The sequence below is a fragment of the Cinclus cinclus genome, chromosome 19, assembly GCF_963662255.1.
Source record: "Cinclus cinclus chromosome 19, bCinCin1.1, whole genome shotgun sequence".
Lineage (NCBI taxonomy): Eukaryota > Metazoa > Chordata > Aves > Passeriformes > Cinclidae > Cinclus > Cinclus cinclus.
Genome location: NC_085064.1, coordinates 8,078,433 through 8,093,532, shown reverse-complemented (window position 1 = coordinate 8,093,532; position 15,100 = coordinate 8,078,433). Strand labels below are relative to the sequence as shown.

The 15,100-nt window shown below is 45.4% G+C and overlaps 1 protein-coding gene across 1 annotated transcript in view; it reads left to right on the top strand.

The window, feature by feature from the left end:
* Positions 1–15,100, top strand: part of PAPPA (pappalysin 1) — a 173,312-nt gene that overhangs the window by 133,315 nt on the left and 24,897 nt on the right. The window contains exons 14-17 of the mRNA XM_062505610.1: positions 1,480–1,651; positions 8,134–8,317; positions 10,950–11,160; positions 11,756–11,927. Coding sequence (XP_062361594.1) covers positions 1,480–1,651; positions 8,134–8,317; positions 10,950–11,160; positions 11,756–11,927 — 739 coding nt within the window. The remainder of the gene's footprint in view (positions 1–1,479; positions 1,652–8,133; positions 8,318–10,949; positions 11,161–11,755; positions 11,928–15,100) is intronic.

Below are 15,100 nucleotides of genomic sequence, written 5' to 3'. Positions count from 1 at the left end.
AAAATAATTAGATAATGTCTGCATGGTGCTTTGAACACGGCAAAACACCAAGTACATGCTAAGTCAGGGCTTACTAAGCTGAACAGGGCTCTTTAGTGGCTGTTAACCTTTTTTTTTTTTCTAGGAGACAGGAATAACTACTTGTAATCTTTTTCAAAATATGTGTATTGATACATTGCTTTCCCTGCTTTCTATAAGGTTCTCTTTCAGGTTCTTCCTTACCCAGGCAGATGGCAAAATAAGTCAATATTTTCCCTCCTCAGAACTTATTTAACTGTATTCAAATTAAATTATTTTTCAATTTCAGCAGAGACATATCACCTTGTAGGGGTCCTTATCCCAGAAATTTTGTGTCTAATCCAGAAACTCTTTGGACATAGAACCATGGAATGGTTTGTGTTGAAGGGACCTTTAAAGGTCATCTGCAGTAAACAGGGACATCTTTAACTAGATCTGGTTGCTCAGAGCCCTGTCCAGCCTGGCCATGAATTTTTCCAGGGATGGAGCATACACAGCTTCTCTGGGCAACCTATGTCAGTGTTTTGCCAGCCTCATTGTAAAAATATTTCTTTCCTCTCTCTAATCTAAATGTCCCTTCATGCTTTAAGACCCTCAACATTTTCATTGCTGTTTTGTTGAGGGACTGCCCCATACTCACATTTGAAGATGTGCCATAATGTTTACTCAGGTCATCAGAGATGGCGAAAGATTTTGTGTCAGTCAGACATCTCCGTGTATATAAAAATTAAACAAAAATCTCTTTTTGCAAGTTGTACTTAATGTTACAATCATTTTCCAGCAGGAGAACAGACAGTTTCCATGGGGGAAAGATTTTATGGATGGCAGGAGAGCAACTGGAGAGATCTGAAATGACAGCATGCTGCTGAGCTTGATAAGAGCTTATCAGCACAGCTACACAGTTGATGTTTGGTGTTCCTCGTGAAGTGGAATAAAACGAATGTGATGATTTCAATCGAGCTTCTCAAAGATAAGAGTGTCTATTGCAGAAACCCTCCTCCCATGTGCACACTTATCACTGCCAATATCAGCAGTACGGAATTCAGCAGATTTAAAATTGGTTGCGGCATGAGGACTGCTCTTGGAGGGAGAATGCTTTCACAGGAGGGAGGGAGGGAGGGATGGATGGATGGATGGATGGATGGATGGATGGATGGATGGATGGACATTAATACAGGAGTAGGGAAGTCATAGTTCAGTTGAATATTGCAGAACAGAAGGTACTTCTACAGAATTGGCAGGCTCTCCCCTTTAGCTACAAAACCTTCAATTTGCTGTCATTGTCATCACTGTGCCCACTGCCTATGTCCTTCAGGACATGCACCAAGGGGCTGTGGAGCCCTTTTCTGAGCTGGATTCAGAACTCTCTGACCAAAGTCTGTCAGTCAGACACTGCTCTTGTGGAATGGATTGAAATAATCAGATAACAAATAGCACCACCACTCCTTGTCTCCCTCCCAGCTGTGTCCACTATTCCTGTGAAGCCACTGACTGCCAGAGGCTGGAGATCGAGAACGCTGTGCTGAACTGCACCGGGGGCACTGGCTGGGACAACGGCGCCCAGTGCAACGTCAGCTGCAGGACTGGCTACATCCTGCACATCCACAGAAATGATGATCTCATCAAGAGCCAGGTTTGTTCTGCTGGGGCATGTTTATATTTTTTTGTTTGTTTGTTTTAAATGATGCACAAGATCAGGATAAGTACAGCTGTGGAGAAATTGAGAAATAACTCAGGCTAGACCCTAAAATCTCAGCCCAGCCTTAGGACAAGGTCTGGTCCAAATGCTTGTCATCAGAACAGGAGCCCTTTGACTCTGTAGGAAGAGTTACTGGCAATGAGCAAAGCTCAGATGTTCCCCAAATTTGGAAATTTTCAAGCCAAAACATTTGTGTTGAGTCCTTCTTTGATCTCACTGGTTCTACTCAGCCAAACAGTGGGGTTGGTGTTTTGGGAATAGTGTGCTTGTGTTTTTGCACAACCAATTTCTGGGCAAAATACCTAATTTTTGGTCCTTGGATTGAGGCTAACAATGTATTAACTCCTTTGCAATGTTTCAGTCCATCTGCTCCCAACCACACCCTGACATGTACAGCATGGAGGGCACAGAAGAAGGACCCAAACCTTTTTGCTTCCAAACAAATCACCAAAAAAGCTCCCAAGCAGGGCAGGAAATGCTCCCCATCCTCTCTAACCCATTCGTTAATAATCCAGTCCTATAAAAGCATCATGTCTTCATGCAGTGAGGGGGGTATTGAGGAAAACTAACAATTTGCTTAAGCATTAAAAAAAAACCCAAACAACAAAATGCAGGTTCTTTGTGCTGGGGGAGGTAGATGAGGTGCACCACGGCCCTGGGAGCAGGATGCTGGGGACAGGGGAACGCAGGGCTGACACCCCACTTTGTGCCCTCGTCTCTAACACTGCCACATCCTCTGAGTGAGACATGGGGGTGGTTTCCCCCATCAGAACCTTCTCTCCCTGGTTGTGGGGGCAGCACTCACATCTGGGGCAGCACTCACATCTGGGCCAGGGGCTGGGGCAGCCACACTCAGCAGCCTGTCTGTACTTGTGAAATACTGTGTTCTTCATAAGCTCGCAGAGGGGGGAGACAGAGTGGAGGGGAATGAGTCAGCCCTTTCAACTCAATTACAAAACAAATACAGGACCCCGCGAGCTGGGCCTCTTCCATCCTAATTGGCATCAGCACCAGAACCCCAGCTCCAGCTGAGCATTTTTTACAGAAGAGAAAACCAGTTCTCAAAACGAGCCTGCATGGCTGAACCAGGAAATTGTTGGAAGGGATCTGTACATGGGGTACATGGAGCACGCAGGGATCACAAACCAAATAAAATAGCCTGAGCATGCTCCACCAGTCCTGTGGTATTTAAATGCAAGCATTACCTTTTGGGGAGGCTCAGCCAGCTGGGCATGGTTTTGCTGGGAGAACTTTGGTTTCAGAGCCTTGATCAGACTCATATGACAGGAGCAGAGGATTTTAGCACCCCTCACTAACGTGATTCACTGCCTATTACAACACGTTTCCTCTCACCCTGCTCTGCTATTGCACTTGGTTGTCTTTTTCCACCAATAAAATCCCCTGAGGCCAGTGGCTTTGTTTTGCTCAGTGCTGTGCATTCACTGTTCAGATCAGGGAAGGACTGGAGCATCTTGAAGATACCCATGACCAGCTAAGCACATTAAACACATGCTTTTAAAGTTTTATTAGGGTGCTTCAGAGATCTGCTGGAAAGGAGCAGACAGTTTCTTTCACTGTCATCTTGTTTTATTTCTTTGTGTCAAATGCTTCAAACTAGAACTTGTGGAACATGTAGGCAAGAAATGAATTATCTGAGAATGTCCAGAATCCATGGTCTGGATTTCTCATATCAAAAGGCACTGTGCTTCTTCCATATTTGCTTCCCAGCTTCAGCTCCTCTTCCAGTCACAAGCATTTGGGAGTGAAAAAGGGAATGTGGGTTGTTGTCCATGGCCAGAGGGACTTTCTATCATGGCTGGGGAACCTTGCACAAAGCTGTTCTTCGTTCCACTTTTGTTATTTAATTGGTTATTTCACTTGCTTGACTGATTTGAAGGTCTAGAGATACTTTTTCTTTCTCATTTAACTTTCAGTGTGTGAGGCTGCCTGAGGAAGAGGAGGAAGGAAGTAGCTTTGCACATGTTGGTGTTTCACACTGTTGGGTAGGAAGGAGGCTGAGCTGAGGTGCAATATCTCAAAGAGCAGACTGACCATCAGTGGCCCACAACCACTGCATGCTGGTCAAGGTGATTCACAGACCAGTGGAAACACCTTCATTTAGCATCTGAACCACATTTGTCTTCCCTATTTCATTGAAAGGCAATAAAAAAAAGGGCAAAGAGAGAATTAAAAGCGACATTTTCAAAAGCACCTTGGTGATGTAGGGGCACAAGTCACATTTCAAATCAATCTTTTACATCTAAAGGGTGTTTGAAAATCTTCTTAACAGTTTCTGCACTTTCTAGACTCTGTGTCTTCTGAATCCACCATTTTAATCAGTTTTAGGGCAAAACATTTATTCATTCCCTCTCTGAGAAGCTCCCATTCCCAAATTCTGTTAAAACCCTGTAAAATCACCAAACCCTAAAACTCAGCAGAAACTGCTGCTTGAAAAGAAAAGGACAGCTGAGCTGTTTACAGACTCTTGGGCTCTCTCTCATCCTCATTTAGGGACTTCAACAACAACAAAGGGGTTTGCATAGTGATGGAGCAAAATCCTTCATGTATCTTTCTCACAAAGAAGATCTTGGGGATGTTTTCTTTCTCCCACCCTGGTTTCTTCCCACCCCCCTGACAACTCCATTGCTCTTTCTTGTCTTCTTCCTCTTTCCCTGCTTTGTCTTTCACTGTTTTCCTCCCCCTTGTCCTTCACTGAAAGCCCCTCTCATTCAGTTACTTGTTGTCATCTCTCCTTGAAGCTACCACCACTGCTGCTCTGGTCAAGAGGTGTTATTTAAAACCCAGCAGCTCCCTAATGTTGTGCAAAGGCATCATCAATCATGCCAGGAAAAGAAAGCACGGCTCATGTGTGTTCAATTAGAGGCACAGTAGTGGGCAGAAGTGGAAGAATACTTAGAGGGGAGGGCACAGCTGTTCATTTTTAAGGAGAGGAAACTTCACACGTGAAGCATCGCTTGAAGAAGGAGCCGGCTGGGATCTTGGGCAGCAGGAAGGAGACATGAATTCTCCCAGGCTGTTAAAAGTCCCGAGAAACAAATCTTTCTTGCACCAGATTTGTTTAAGTTTGCATCCTCTTCACTGTACTGCACACTGTATCTTCGGAGGCCCCTTTCTCTCCCCCCCTCTTTCCTCCTTGTCCACCCTCCCTCCTTGCTTAAGCCTCTTTTGGAAGGCAGGACATGAAGGGAAGTAGTTGCTGTGATGCCAGTCAAAGCAGCACAAAGTGCCCAAAGTGACAGCTAATAAACCAGATGAGAAAGCCAAGTGCTTCGTGTGGACTGCTGTGAGCTGGGTGACCTTGTCAGATCAGACAGGCGAAACAGGCACGTGCCTGCTCAGCTCCGGGTGGGAGAGCTGCAAAGCCAGAGGCAGATGCTGCCACTAAGAGCCAGTGCCAGACCCAAGGGCCGAGTCTATCACAGATACCTCCAAGGTGTGGCATGGAGCTGGGGAGGGACAGGATGCAGCCCGGGGTGCTGTCCCTGGGCCCTGCAGTGATCCCACCCTCAGGTGTGACACTGAAAGAGGGGAAAGTCAAAAGCTGGTGGGTGCCATCAGCAATAATTTCTGTGGTAGGTTTGTCCTCTGTGCTTCCAATCAGAACCACTGGTCTTTGTCTCCATTGCAGAAAATACTCTCTGCTGTGTCCTGCTTCAGAATTACATGTGTTTCAAGTGATGACATGATAGACGTGCTCTAAAATGTGTCATTATTATGTCTGACCTTGTAAACCTCAGCTTCCATCATACCAAATGTGGAACAAATTACTGGGAAAAGCTGAGTAGTCAGGGTCTTACCCCCATGGGCACAGCTTCTCTGTTTGGGAATGGCCTTCCCAGTGTCCAGGAAGGGGAAAAGGCATAGGGGTCTGAAAGGACTCGTACAGATTAGGTTAGGGTTTTGTGGGGAAAGTACCACAGGGAAAAACCCAGAGATGAAAATGTGGAGACACTACTTACTAATATTTTGATATCAAGGTATAGAACAGGGACATAGACAAAGGACAGTGGGAGTACGGCTGTGGAGAGGGATTTCTTCCAAAGAGAGGGAATTCCAGATCTATGGCATTTCCAGCAGGCTCTGGTGCCCTGCTGCTTTCTGCTAACAAAGGCCACAGGCTGCAGCTGAGATACTCCCACAAGTGTAGCTTGGGCAAAACATTCCTTTTGTAAAGTGTGACTGTCATGCACAGACTTTGCTTCTGTTTAAATGTTTGTGTTATATTCTGGTTTCTGTGTTTGCACTGTTTCTTTGGTGTTCTGCAGAGGTACGTCTGATGTGCAACCCTGTCATTAGAGAAACTTCCTGGTGCACCACACTGTGTCTGAGCAGCCAGTAGCAGCTAGTAGGAACACTCATTTATTCCTAAACTAGATCACAGCAACACCAATAACTTTACTCCTGTGTCATTGATACAGTTTCCCTATGTTCAGCATGGATCCAGTATTCAGCATGAAACTATGCAAGACCTGTATCTGTTCCATAACATTTGGATAGCCCCTGACATCATTACTTGAGTTTATTGACATCCATAGCTTGAGTTTATGTTTAAGTTCCAGCAGCCATGGTGCTGCTGTGTTATTTGATGATAGCATCTGTTAAAAGGAAATGGAGGCTTTGCTGGATGCTGGAGCAGCTCATCCTGGAGTGCTGATGGCTTGCAAGACATGGGGATATGCTGTATTATCCCTTCTCCTGTGGCCATCACACAGGAACCCCTTGGAATCTTCAGGACATCAACTGCCTACAGTTTATGTACACTTTTTAATGGTACAAATATTCTGATAAGCAACAAAGGCAGAATTAACAGCCACTGGGGTGCGAAATCATTGGGAATGAGAACACACAGTATCCCTTCACCTGATGGCTCTGAGTATCCCAGAATGTGCTACTCTGCATTTGTAGAAAAGACATTTTTTTCCATCAGCAGTGCTCCCTGTTTAAATAAACTCCACAGTCTAGAAAAGGGGTTTTGTGCCCACTTGGGAAGTGTCCAGTTTCTCAGCTCAGGGACTGCTTTTTCCATTCTGAATGCAACCATATATCAAAGGGAGACAGGTCTGAACTTCTGTTGAAACCATTAGGGTGTTTTTGCAAAAAGGGAATCCAGGTCCCTTTGATGTGTGCTAGAAAAATTCCCTTTCCTTTTATAAACCCAGATCAATGGCCGGCGGTGCAAATCTCCTGTGAGCATACCAGCCCTGAAAAAAATATTCCCTGGAGGCAGAGGAGTGCTGCTGTATGGCTTGGTCAGATTGCTTGCCAGTGTCTTCCCCTTCTCATGTTTGGGTTTCTCACATTTCTTAACCTCTGTCCCTCTCTTTATTCTGTTGTGGAGTGAAGAGTTATATTCTTCACTTCTAGCTTTTAATAATTTTCCATTTTTAATTAGAAGGTGGATATGTTGTTTACTCACTTCTCTGTGCCAACACCCGTTTGTCCTTCAGTCACCCTGTGAATTCATCTTAGCTTTAGATGGGTGGCTCCTTTACTCCCCCCCATTTTTCTTCTTTGCCCCTAGCACTCCAGGATTCCAGTGTGCTGTGCAGTTTGGATTATTCCACAGATCCATAGAAGTGTAGTTTCTGTGTAGCTGTGACAGTAGAGTGACTTTGGGGAAGTCAGAGCACAGGCACTGACTCTGTGTACAACCTCTTACGTTTCAGGTGCCAGTTATGGGCAGGACACTCTTGGGTCTGCCCATGGCAAATTCCTCCCGGAAAAGGTCTGTCCCTCAGGTATTCATGTCTGTGGTGTCAGGACAGCAGGGCCCTGATTCTGTGTGGAGTCTTGGGGCACTCTGCCAGAGAAGCCACAACAACAGCTGTCAGTATCTGCACACAGTGCTGATGTGGCCCGAGGCACTTCCCCTGGGATCCCCATCCAAGGGTGACTGAGACCTCTCAGGAGAGCCTCAGATGAGATTCTCAAATGGCTTCATGTCAGCTCGGCTTTTACTTCAAACCCAGGAATGAATTTGACTACTCAGAAGCACGGGGAGATCCCCTTGGAGTGGCTGTGTCACCGCAAAGGTGACAGGGATGGGGGACAGCTGTCAGCTCCAAACAGCTCAGGTTTGTGCTCCTTTCCGATGGCAGGGCAGAGCAGCAGGTTCCCTGCTTGTCTCAGGAGGCCAGACAAGAGTTTGGATTATTTGTAGAGCTCCACTCTTTCCATGGAAATGCTTTGGTGTCTTGCTCCAGAGGTGGCAGAAAATCCTTTCTCTGGTTTCTTTTGAGCCTTGGTGGGTTTGGTAGCTGCTGTCCAAATGATGATGGTATGGACCAGACATGGCTGTGCTTAATTTGTGAGCCAAAATAATGGCTATTAGGCTTGAGATGGTTTTTATCTCTCCTTCCCTGGTGTGGCGGCTGTAGCTGTGTGTCCTTTTCCAGATGGAGTCCAGCGTCACCATGACTTGCATGGATGGGAAGTGGAACAAGCAGGTGACGTGTGAGCCCGTGGACTGTGGTGTCCCAGACCAGTACCATGTCTACCCAGCCACCTTCAACTGCAGTGAGGGGACCACCTTTGGCAAAAAATGCTCCTTCGCTTGCCGACCTCCTGCTCTTCTGAAAGGTATTGGGAGTGCCTGTGCAGGGACCTGAGACACAGCTAACACAGACTGCTCCTAGGAATGCATGTTACTCTTGCTGTTGGTTTAGAATTATTCATGATATTTTAAGTAGGAAGAATTATGGGACTCTATGGAAGGTTTATTTATATTAGAAGTTAAGTTCCTTTGCATCTCTCTATTACCTTGCTTTGACCTTTTCTTGATCGCAGCTGGCCAGGCAGTAATGACAGGGAATATTGCTTCCATACAACCAAAACATGGAATAGTCATGGGGATAAATCAGATTGAGTGCTCTTGTCTTCTTTCCCATGCTTTGTCTATTTCCACTGTCTGTCTCCCTTCTATGCCTCCTCCATGTATTTGGAAAGGCAAGAGAAGACTGAAAAAGCCCCCTGTCCCAGTGGCACAGACCCCCATCACTGTTTTTTTTCTAATCCACCATCACCCTTCTCCTTTTCCACACTCATTTTGCTCTACTCTGAACTTCCTGTCCTCTTGTTTGACACTCTTTACATTTTCCTTTTTTCTTTTATGTTTTCCCCCTAGAAATAAAACAGCTTGCCACCCTCTGTCCTTTCCTCCTCTATCTTCTTCCCTGCTACTTTTCTGCTAACATCCCCATCCTGTTCTTGGCACTATCAACTCTTCTGCTCACTGGTACATTTCTCTTTTTGATCTGGTCCCCAGGAAACAAAAAAATTAGTTAATTTGAAGGAACTTGTCCATCTTATAGTGGAATAAACTTAATTGTTGTTGTCAACTCAGGTACAAACACTGTATAAACTTTTACTGTACCTGTGGTATCTCCTTTTCTGCTGGGATTCATAGGGAACCCCAAAAAGGAAGGCATGGGAAGCATTTTTTATTTCAGGGAAAGGCTATGCTGATTTCTTCATATATAAGCAAATTGCTTAATTATTTTTAATTCTGATGGGAGATAACCAAAAACAGCCAACATGTAGTCACAGCCACAACTGCTCAAAGGATAGTTAAGTAGAGAAAATTAAGACTACTTTTTAACAAGAACCTCCTATTTTCCGTTTATGCACTTACAGTGCCATCTTCAACAAAAGGTGTTTTTTTTTCATTTTAAATGCTTTAAATTTTTTTGAGGGGGCAGTGAAAATAAGTATAACTTATCATGATCAACAAGAGCTGATGAGTCAGGCAGGGGTAGCTGGACGGATGATAACCAACCCCAGGTCAGGGCTGCATCTCTGGTGTGTGGCATCACTTCACCTTTGTCCAGAAACACTGATGTGTGAGGTAAAGGCACTGTTTGGTGTAGAGCCATCACTGATGACTAATAAATGTTGCCACTAAGCTTCTGGAGAACAGCGTTGGAATGACTCATGCCTAATTCAATCACTGACGTCATGACAGGCACTGTTGGTAAAGTCACAGCTTATCGCTTTGCAGTGGCAAGTATGATGTCACCATGGCTGGGCTGGGAGCTGCTGCATGAGTCAGAGCAGAGGAACATGCTGGTGCTCCAGAAAAGAGCTCCCTTCTGCACAAAATACCTCTGCAATCATCTGCAGTTGGGGAGGGGAGAGAGAAATCCGGGGCTGATTTAATGCAGCTTCTCTTATCTTTGAGGGTAGGGCAGGAGGGCTCCTCCACATACCTTCCTGAGCCCTCCAGAGCCTTTTGTTTTCTTCTTCTTTGAATTCCAGCCTCATGCCCCGGCTCTCTTCCTCCCCTTGCAGAGAGATGGCATTGCTCCGGGGTTAGCAGTTTGTCAGTATTATTTTGGATAACTCCGAAGTTGGCTCACTGTTGAAAATATGCCTTGTGGGTTGAGAAGAGTTCCTGCAGCAATGCTCGGGGATTTCAATGGAATATTAGGGATTTTTGAAGGGTTAGTGGCTCATAGCTGTGCTTTGTTTCTTAGGAAAAGCTTATTCCTTTTCAACATATGGTATAAAATAACAAAGAATGTAAAATACACTGAGACTGGGCTACTTTTAGCTTAACCTTCTGAAGTCAAGTAGGTCATAGCAGAGGCAAATAGATCTATTGTACCTTTTACCTTTGAGGTGTTGGCCAAGAAAGCTTTGTGAGGAAAATGAGTCTCTAATGAGTATTATGAATCATATTTATCACAGTAGTCCCCAAGGACTGAGAGTCCCCAGCTGAGAATGGCTCCTCATTGTGTTGGAGTAGTGACTCTAATACTAACAGATGCTGCTCCAAAAGGTTCCAAATTGAAATAAAAGGGACAGATTCAGGCAAAAGATATAACACAGAAGCAGAATGAAGAATGTGATGGCACCAAACCCTCTGTTAAAGCCATGGCTTTGGAGAGGAGGGGGTTGGTATATGAAACAAGCTTCCTTTCAGAGAGGAACAAAATAAGGAAGAGAAATACAAAAGATGACAAAGCCCGTGCGGCTTCCCCTATGCTATAGCATTTCCTGAAATAAGCACTGCCTGCCTGTCACCTGAAAGCAGAGTCCTTAATGATTTAATGACATCATCTAGAGCAAGAGAGCACATAGGACATATGAATGTTCAATGCAGTTGAATTTGTCAAATCGGCCGAGGGGGCTTTTGATAGCTTATGGGTGTGATAGCATTTCAAAAGAAATAGTCCTGCTGAACATTGTTAACTTTGCTCACTGTTCTTCTCAGGAAACAACAACAACTTGACCTGCATGGAGGATGGGCTGTGGTCCTTTCCTGAGGCCCTGTGTGAGCTGATGTGTCGAGCACCCTCCATTGTCCCCAATGCAGATCTCCAGACCTCTCGCTGCCGAGAAGACAAGCACAAAGTGGGCTCATTCTGCAAGTACAAATGCAAACCAGGTTACCACGTCCCTGGATCCTCCAGAAAATCAAGAAAGTACGTGAAACACTAAAGCTATGCTGTCAGCCTGGTTCAGAAAGCCATGAGTTAAAATGATTCTGGGAAGGGGTTGTTTATCACAGACTCTGTGTGCCATAGGGAATCGCATGAAGCAATTCCTTCATGCAGATAGCTGTGCAGTGTCAGTTTAAGCACCCAGTTCACTTAGACTTCTTTGAAAATCCTGACCAGTGCTCAAAAAACAGACTTTACCTTAGAAATACCCCTTTGATATGAAGCCTGGGGAGTCCCCTTTGAAACCCTTCAGAAAAGGGTTAGCGCTGTCGTATACTTCTGACTCTGCACAAACCCACTTCAAACCAACCACAGCCCACAAGCCTGGGAAGCTGAGTTTTTGGGAGATGTGTCCAAGGCCAAAAGAGGAGTTTAGGCTGGGCAGCTCAATGTTGGTTTTGCAAATAATCATTATTTTTGCTCAGAGACCTCATGACGCAGATTCACAGCTTGTTCCCCTAGTGTTAAAAGCTCACGCACACCCATCTCCTGCAACCTGCTAGCAGAGCTCAGAGGCTTTAGAGGCTCCCAGCTGACTCAGCCACTCACTAAACGTTGCTTTTTTCTGCACAAAAAGGCGAGCCTTTAAGATCCAGTGCACACAAGATGGCACGTGGCTGCCAGGTGCCTGCGTGCCCGTCACCTGTGACCCTCCACCCTCCAAATTCCATGGGCTCTACCAGTGCTCCAACGGCTTCCAGTTCAACAGCGAGTGCCGAATCAAATGTGAGGATGATGACAGTCAGTCGGTGAGTCTCCCTTACCCAAATCACCTCAGCTAACACAGCTCTGGCTTTATCATATCTTCCCTGAAGACACTGATCTTGGAGAGGCCGAGGGACATTGAGCTTTTCCAAAACCAGGGAAATGCAGAGGGGAAAACATGATTAAAGTTGAGGGAGAGCCTGGAAATAATATTTTTATGACAGTAGTAACAGTATTAACTATTACCTGTAGAGGATTAGAAGTGGCTGACTTACAGTTTCTGGACAGTAAGCGGCAGAAAAATCTGCCACAGTGACTTTGTGATCTGGCTAGAAAATAAGGAGCAACAAATGAAAGTAAGTAGAATGTGAGTGACCTATATTTATCCCATTTATTCATTTTGTTTTACCCTGCTTTTCTCTCCACTTCTTACTTTTGTATACCTGTGTGTTCTGTGATAATTTAACACCATAGGACATAGAACCATTCAGGTGAATTCTTTCTAAACTTTCATGTTTTTCTGGCTGTGAAGATTTCATTTGGCATCAGAGGTCAGATCCTCATCTGGCACAAATCAATGTGCTGCCTTTGGCTTCCTGGGAGCTGTGTTCAGTGATATGAGAAGGTCTGGCCTCTACTATCTTATTTGAAATGCCTAGTTTTCCTCACCAGAGGTAATTATAGTTTGTGAGATAAGTAACTTCTCCCAGAAGTGCTGCTGCTGCTCCCTGCTTGGGAAGAGAAAGTGGGGATGTGGAAGCTGCAGCTACTGCAGGCACTGCTTGGCACTGCTATAATTCCAGAATCTGAGGACCCTCAAAAAGTTACCAACCCTAGGGCAAGCTGTGTGAAAGAGACCTCTGGTACCTGTTCCACATGTTAAAAACCCCTGGTCCCTGTCCTCTGGCCTGCCTTCTCCACAGGGACAACAGGCAGAGTCCCAGCATTTCACATCAGGGCACCTGGAAAAGTTTTCCTTGTTTAAGATTTGGAGTGAAGTTATGAGCAGTGTGAAATGAGAAGTTGCAGGCATGGGTGCAGAGGGGGTGGGAGCTCTGGGACACAGCAGCTGTGGCTTTGTGCATCCACCTCTTGCTCAGAGGGGTGGCATGGCCTGTGCTGTGTTCTAGCACTGCCAGTGTGGGGAAACTGGGATCTCCAGGGTAATGACAGCTGGTGGAACGGGCTTGTGTTTGCTTTTAAATGAGGTGAACATGAAGAGGAGCAAGCAGTGGAGTCAGGGTTACAGCAGTAATGAAGTGAGCTCTGGAAAGGGAGCGATACAACTCTGTCTATTCACTGGGAGGGAGAGGAGTGACTGCTCAGCTGTGAAAGCACTTTGGGCAAAGGAGCAGATAAAATCTTGAGAAAGGGATTTACAGTGAAAAATATTTTCAGATATCCCAGAAAATAGGCTACAGAAGAAGAGTGAGGACTCCTGGTGCAAGCCAGAACCACTTGAGAGGTGTTAATTATTTAAGGATTAAACCCCACTAAGTCTCTCTCAGCTATATAATGTGATAATACACGTTGCATCCAAGCAAGAAACCCACCAGGGATTTTCACAAGAGATTTTGCAGGTCAGGGAATGATGGACAGTATGTTACTATAGCAATGGATATCCTGGGATCTCTGAGTATGTTGCTGAAACTATACAAGAGTACCCTCAAACACAGCTAGCTCCAGGAACATAAATCAGGTTTCATGGCTCGTCTTTGAGAATCGCGTTTGAACCCTGGCATGGAAATTGCAAGGGAAGTGCACCACATTTGCTAAAACAGCAAATTGTGCTCAATTATAATTTAGCAATTTATTCCTGACTTTGTCACCATGCTGAACGATCATTACTTGGCTGCACATACAGCATCTCTTAATCACCAGGAAGGTAATGGTCATTTAAGCAGGTACCTCCCCTGGCACCAGAGCAAGGGTCTTCCATTTCTGCATATTGCACACAAATCATATCAACAGTCAGATCTAAATTAATCAATGTCTGCCAAACTGGCCCTTAGGTGAGAATCACCAAGCTGGATCTCACCCTGCGTCCATCTGCTCCATTATTCCTTTCATATGATTTCCTTATTACTTCTGGCAATGGCCAGATGTCTAGAGAAGGGGAAGCAGGTCCCACACCGTAGTCTGCTGCTAATGCCACTTTGCATCTCACTAAACATTGTGCTTATCAACAAAGCTGAGCAAAATAAGGGAAGCATTAGGATATTAAGGATGAGATTACTACCGAAGGCAGAGCCCTCTTCCATGCCAATACCAGGGGTTTGTGCAGGTCCCTGTGCTACAATGGGTGTGAGTTGTAGGGCAGAGCTCCTCCAAAACGTTCAGCAGTCCTGCAGGGATCCCAGCATGGACGGCACATTAAAGGATTTAAAGGATCCCCAAAGATATCCAGCACAGTGTCCAAGAGCAGGGCGAGTGGATTGCAGGCATCGTGTCTGGAATGAAAAATGGGTGAAGAGAAGCAGAGATCCTGCATGATTCTCCCACCCAGTAAGGCCCCCATAGGAGTTTTGGAGTCCAACCACACCAGACATCCTCCTGTTGAATGTCCCACATTGCCCCATGGCAGTCGGGCTCGCAGATCCTACAGAACAGCTTGTTTGCACAGAAATCCCCAATGGTGTGAGGATAGATCTGACAAAAGATTGCCTGTGTGCTCCTTTGTTGTTTTTAAAGGGCATGATATTTCCCCTCGGACTTTGGTATTCATTCTTCAGTATCATACAGAGAATCTCTTCTATAAGAGAAATGTCATATTCTATTCCATGCCCATTCCCACACCAGAGGATTTTTTTTTTGTCCTTCCCACCTGCCTCTATGCATGTCCATCTCAGCCCCTTTGCCTGCTGTCACTCAAGGCAGCCAAGCTCTAAAGAGCGCGTTCTGCCCTGCTAAGCTCATGTCCTGCTCTCCCTTCTTCCTTCAGATGGCCATTTGGGGATTCTTTCTTTTTCAAGACAGATGATGTAACTGGTTAGAAAATGCAAAGAGGAAAAAGGCTGTCTGCATTTGACACCAACCTCTCTGTAACAAGAAGGAAGGCAAATGGGGTGAAGGCATCTTTATTGCAGCAGGAGTGGGGCTGTTGTAAGGTGTAGACCTTGCAAGGGGCTTGTAAAGACCTTGAATTGCACAGAAGACATGCGTGCATGCGTGCGTGTGTGTGTGTATGTGTGTGTGTGTGTGTTTGGACATTTCAGGT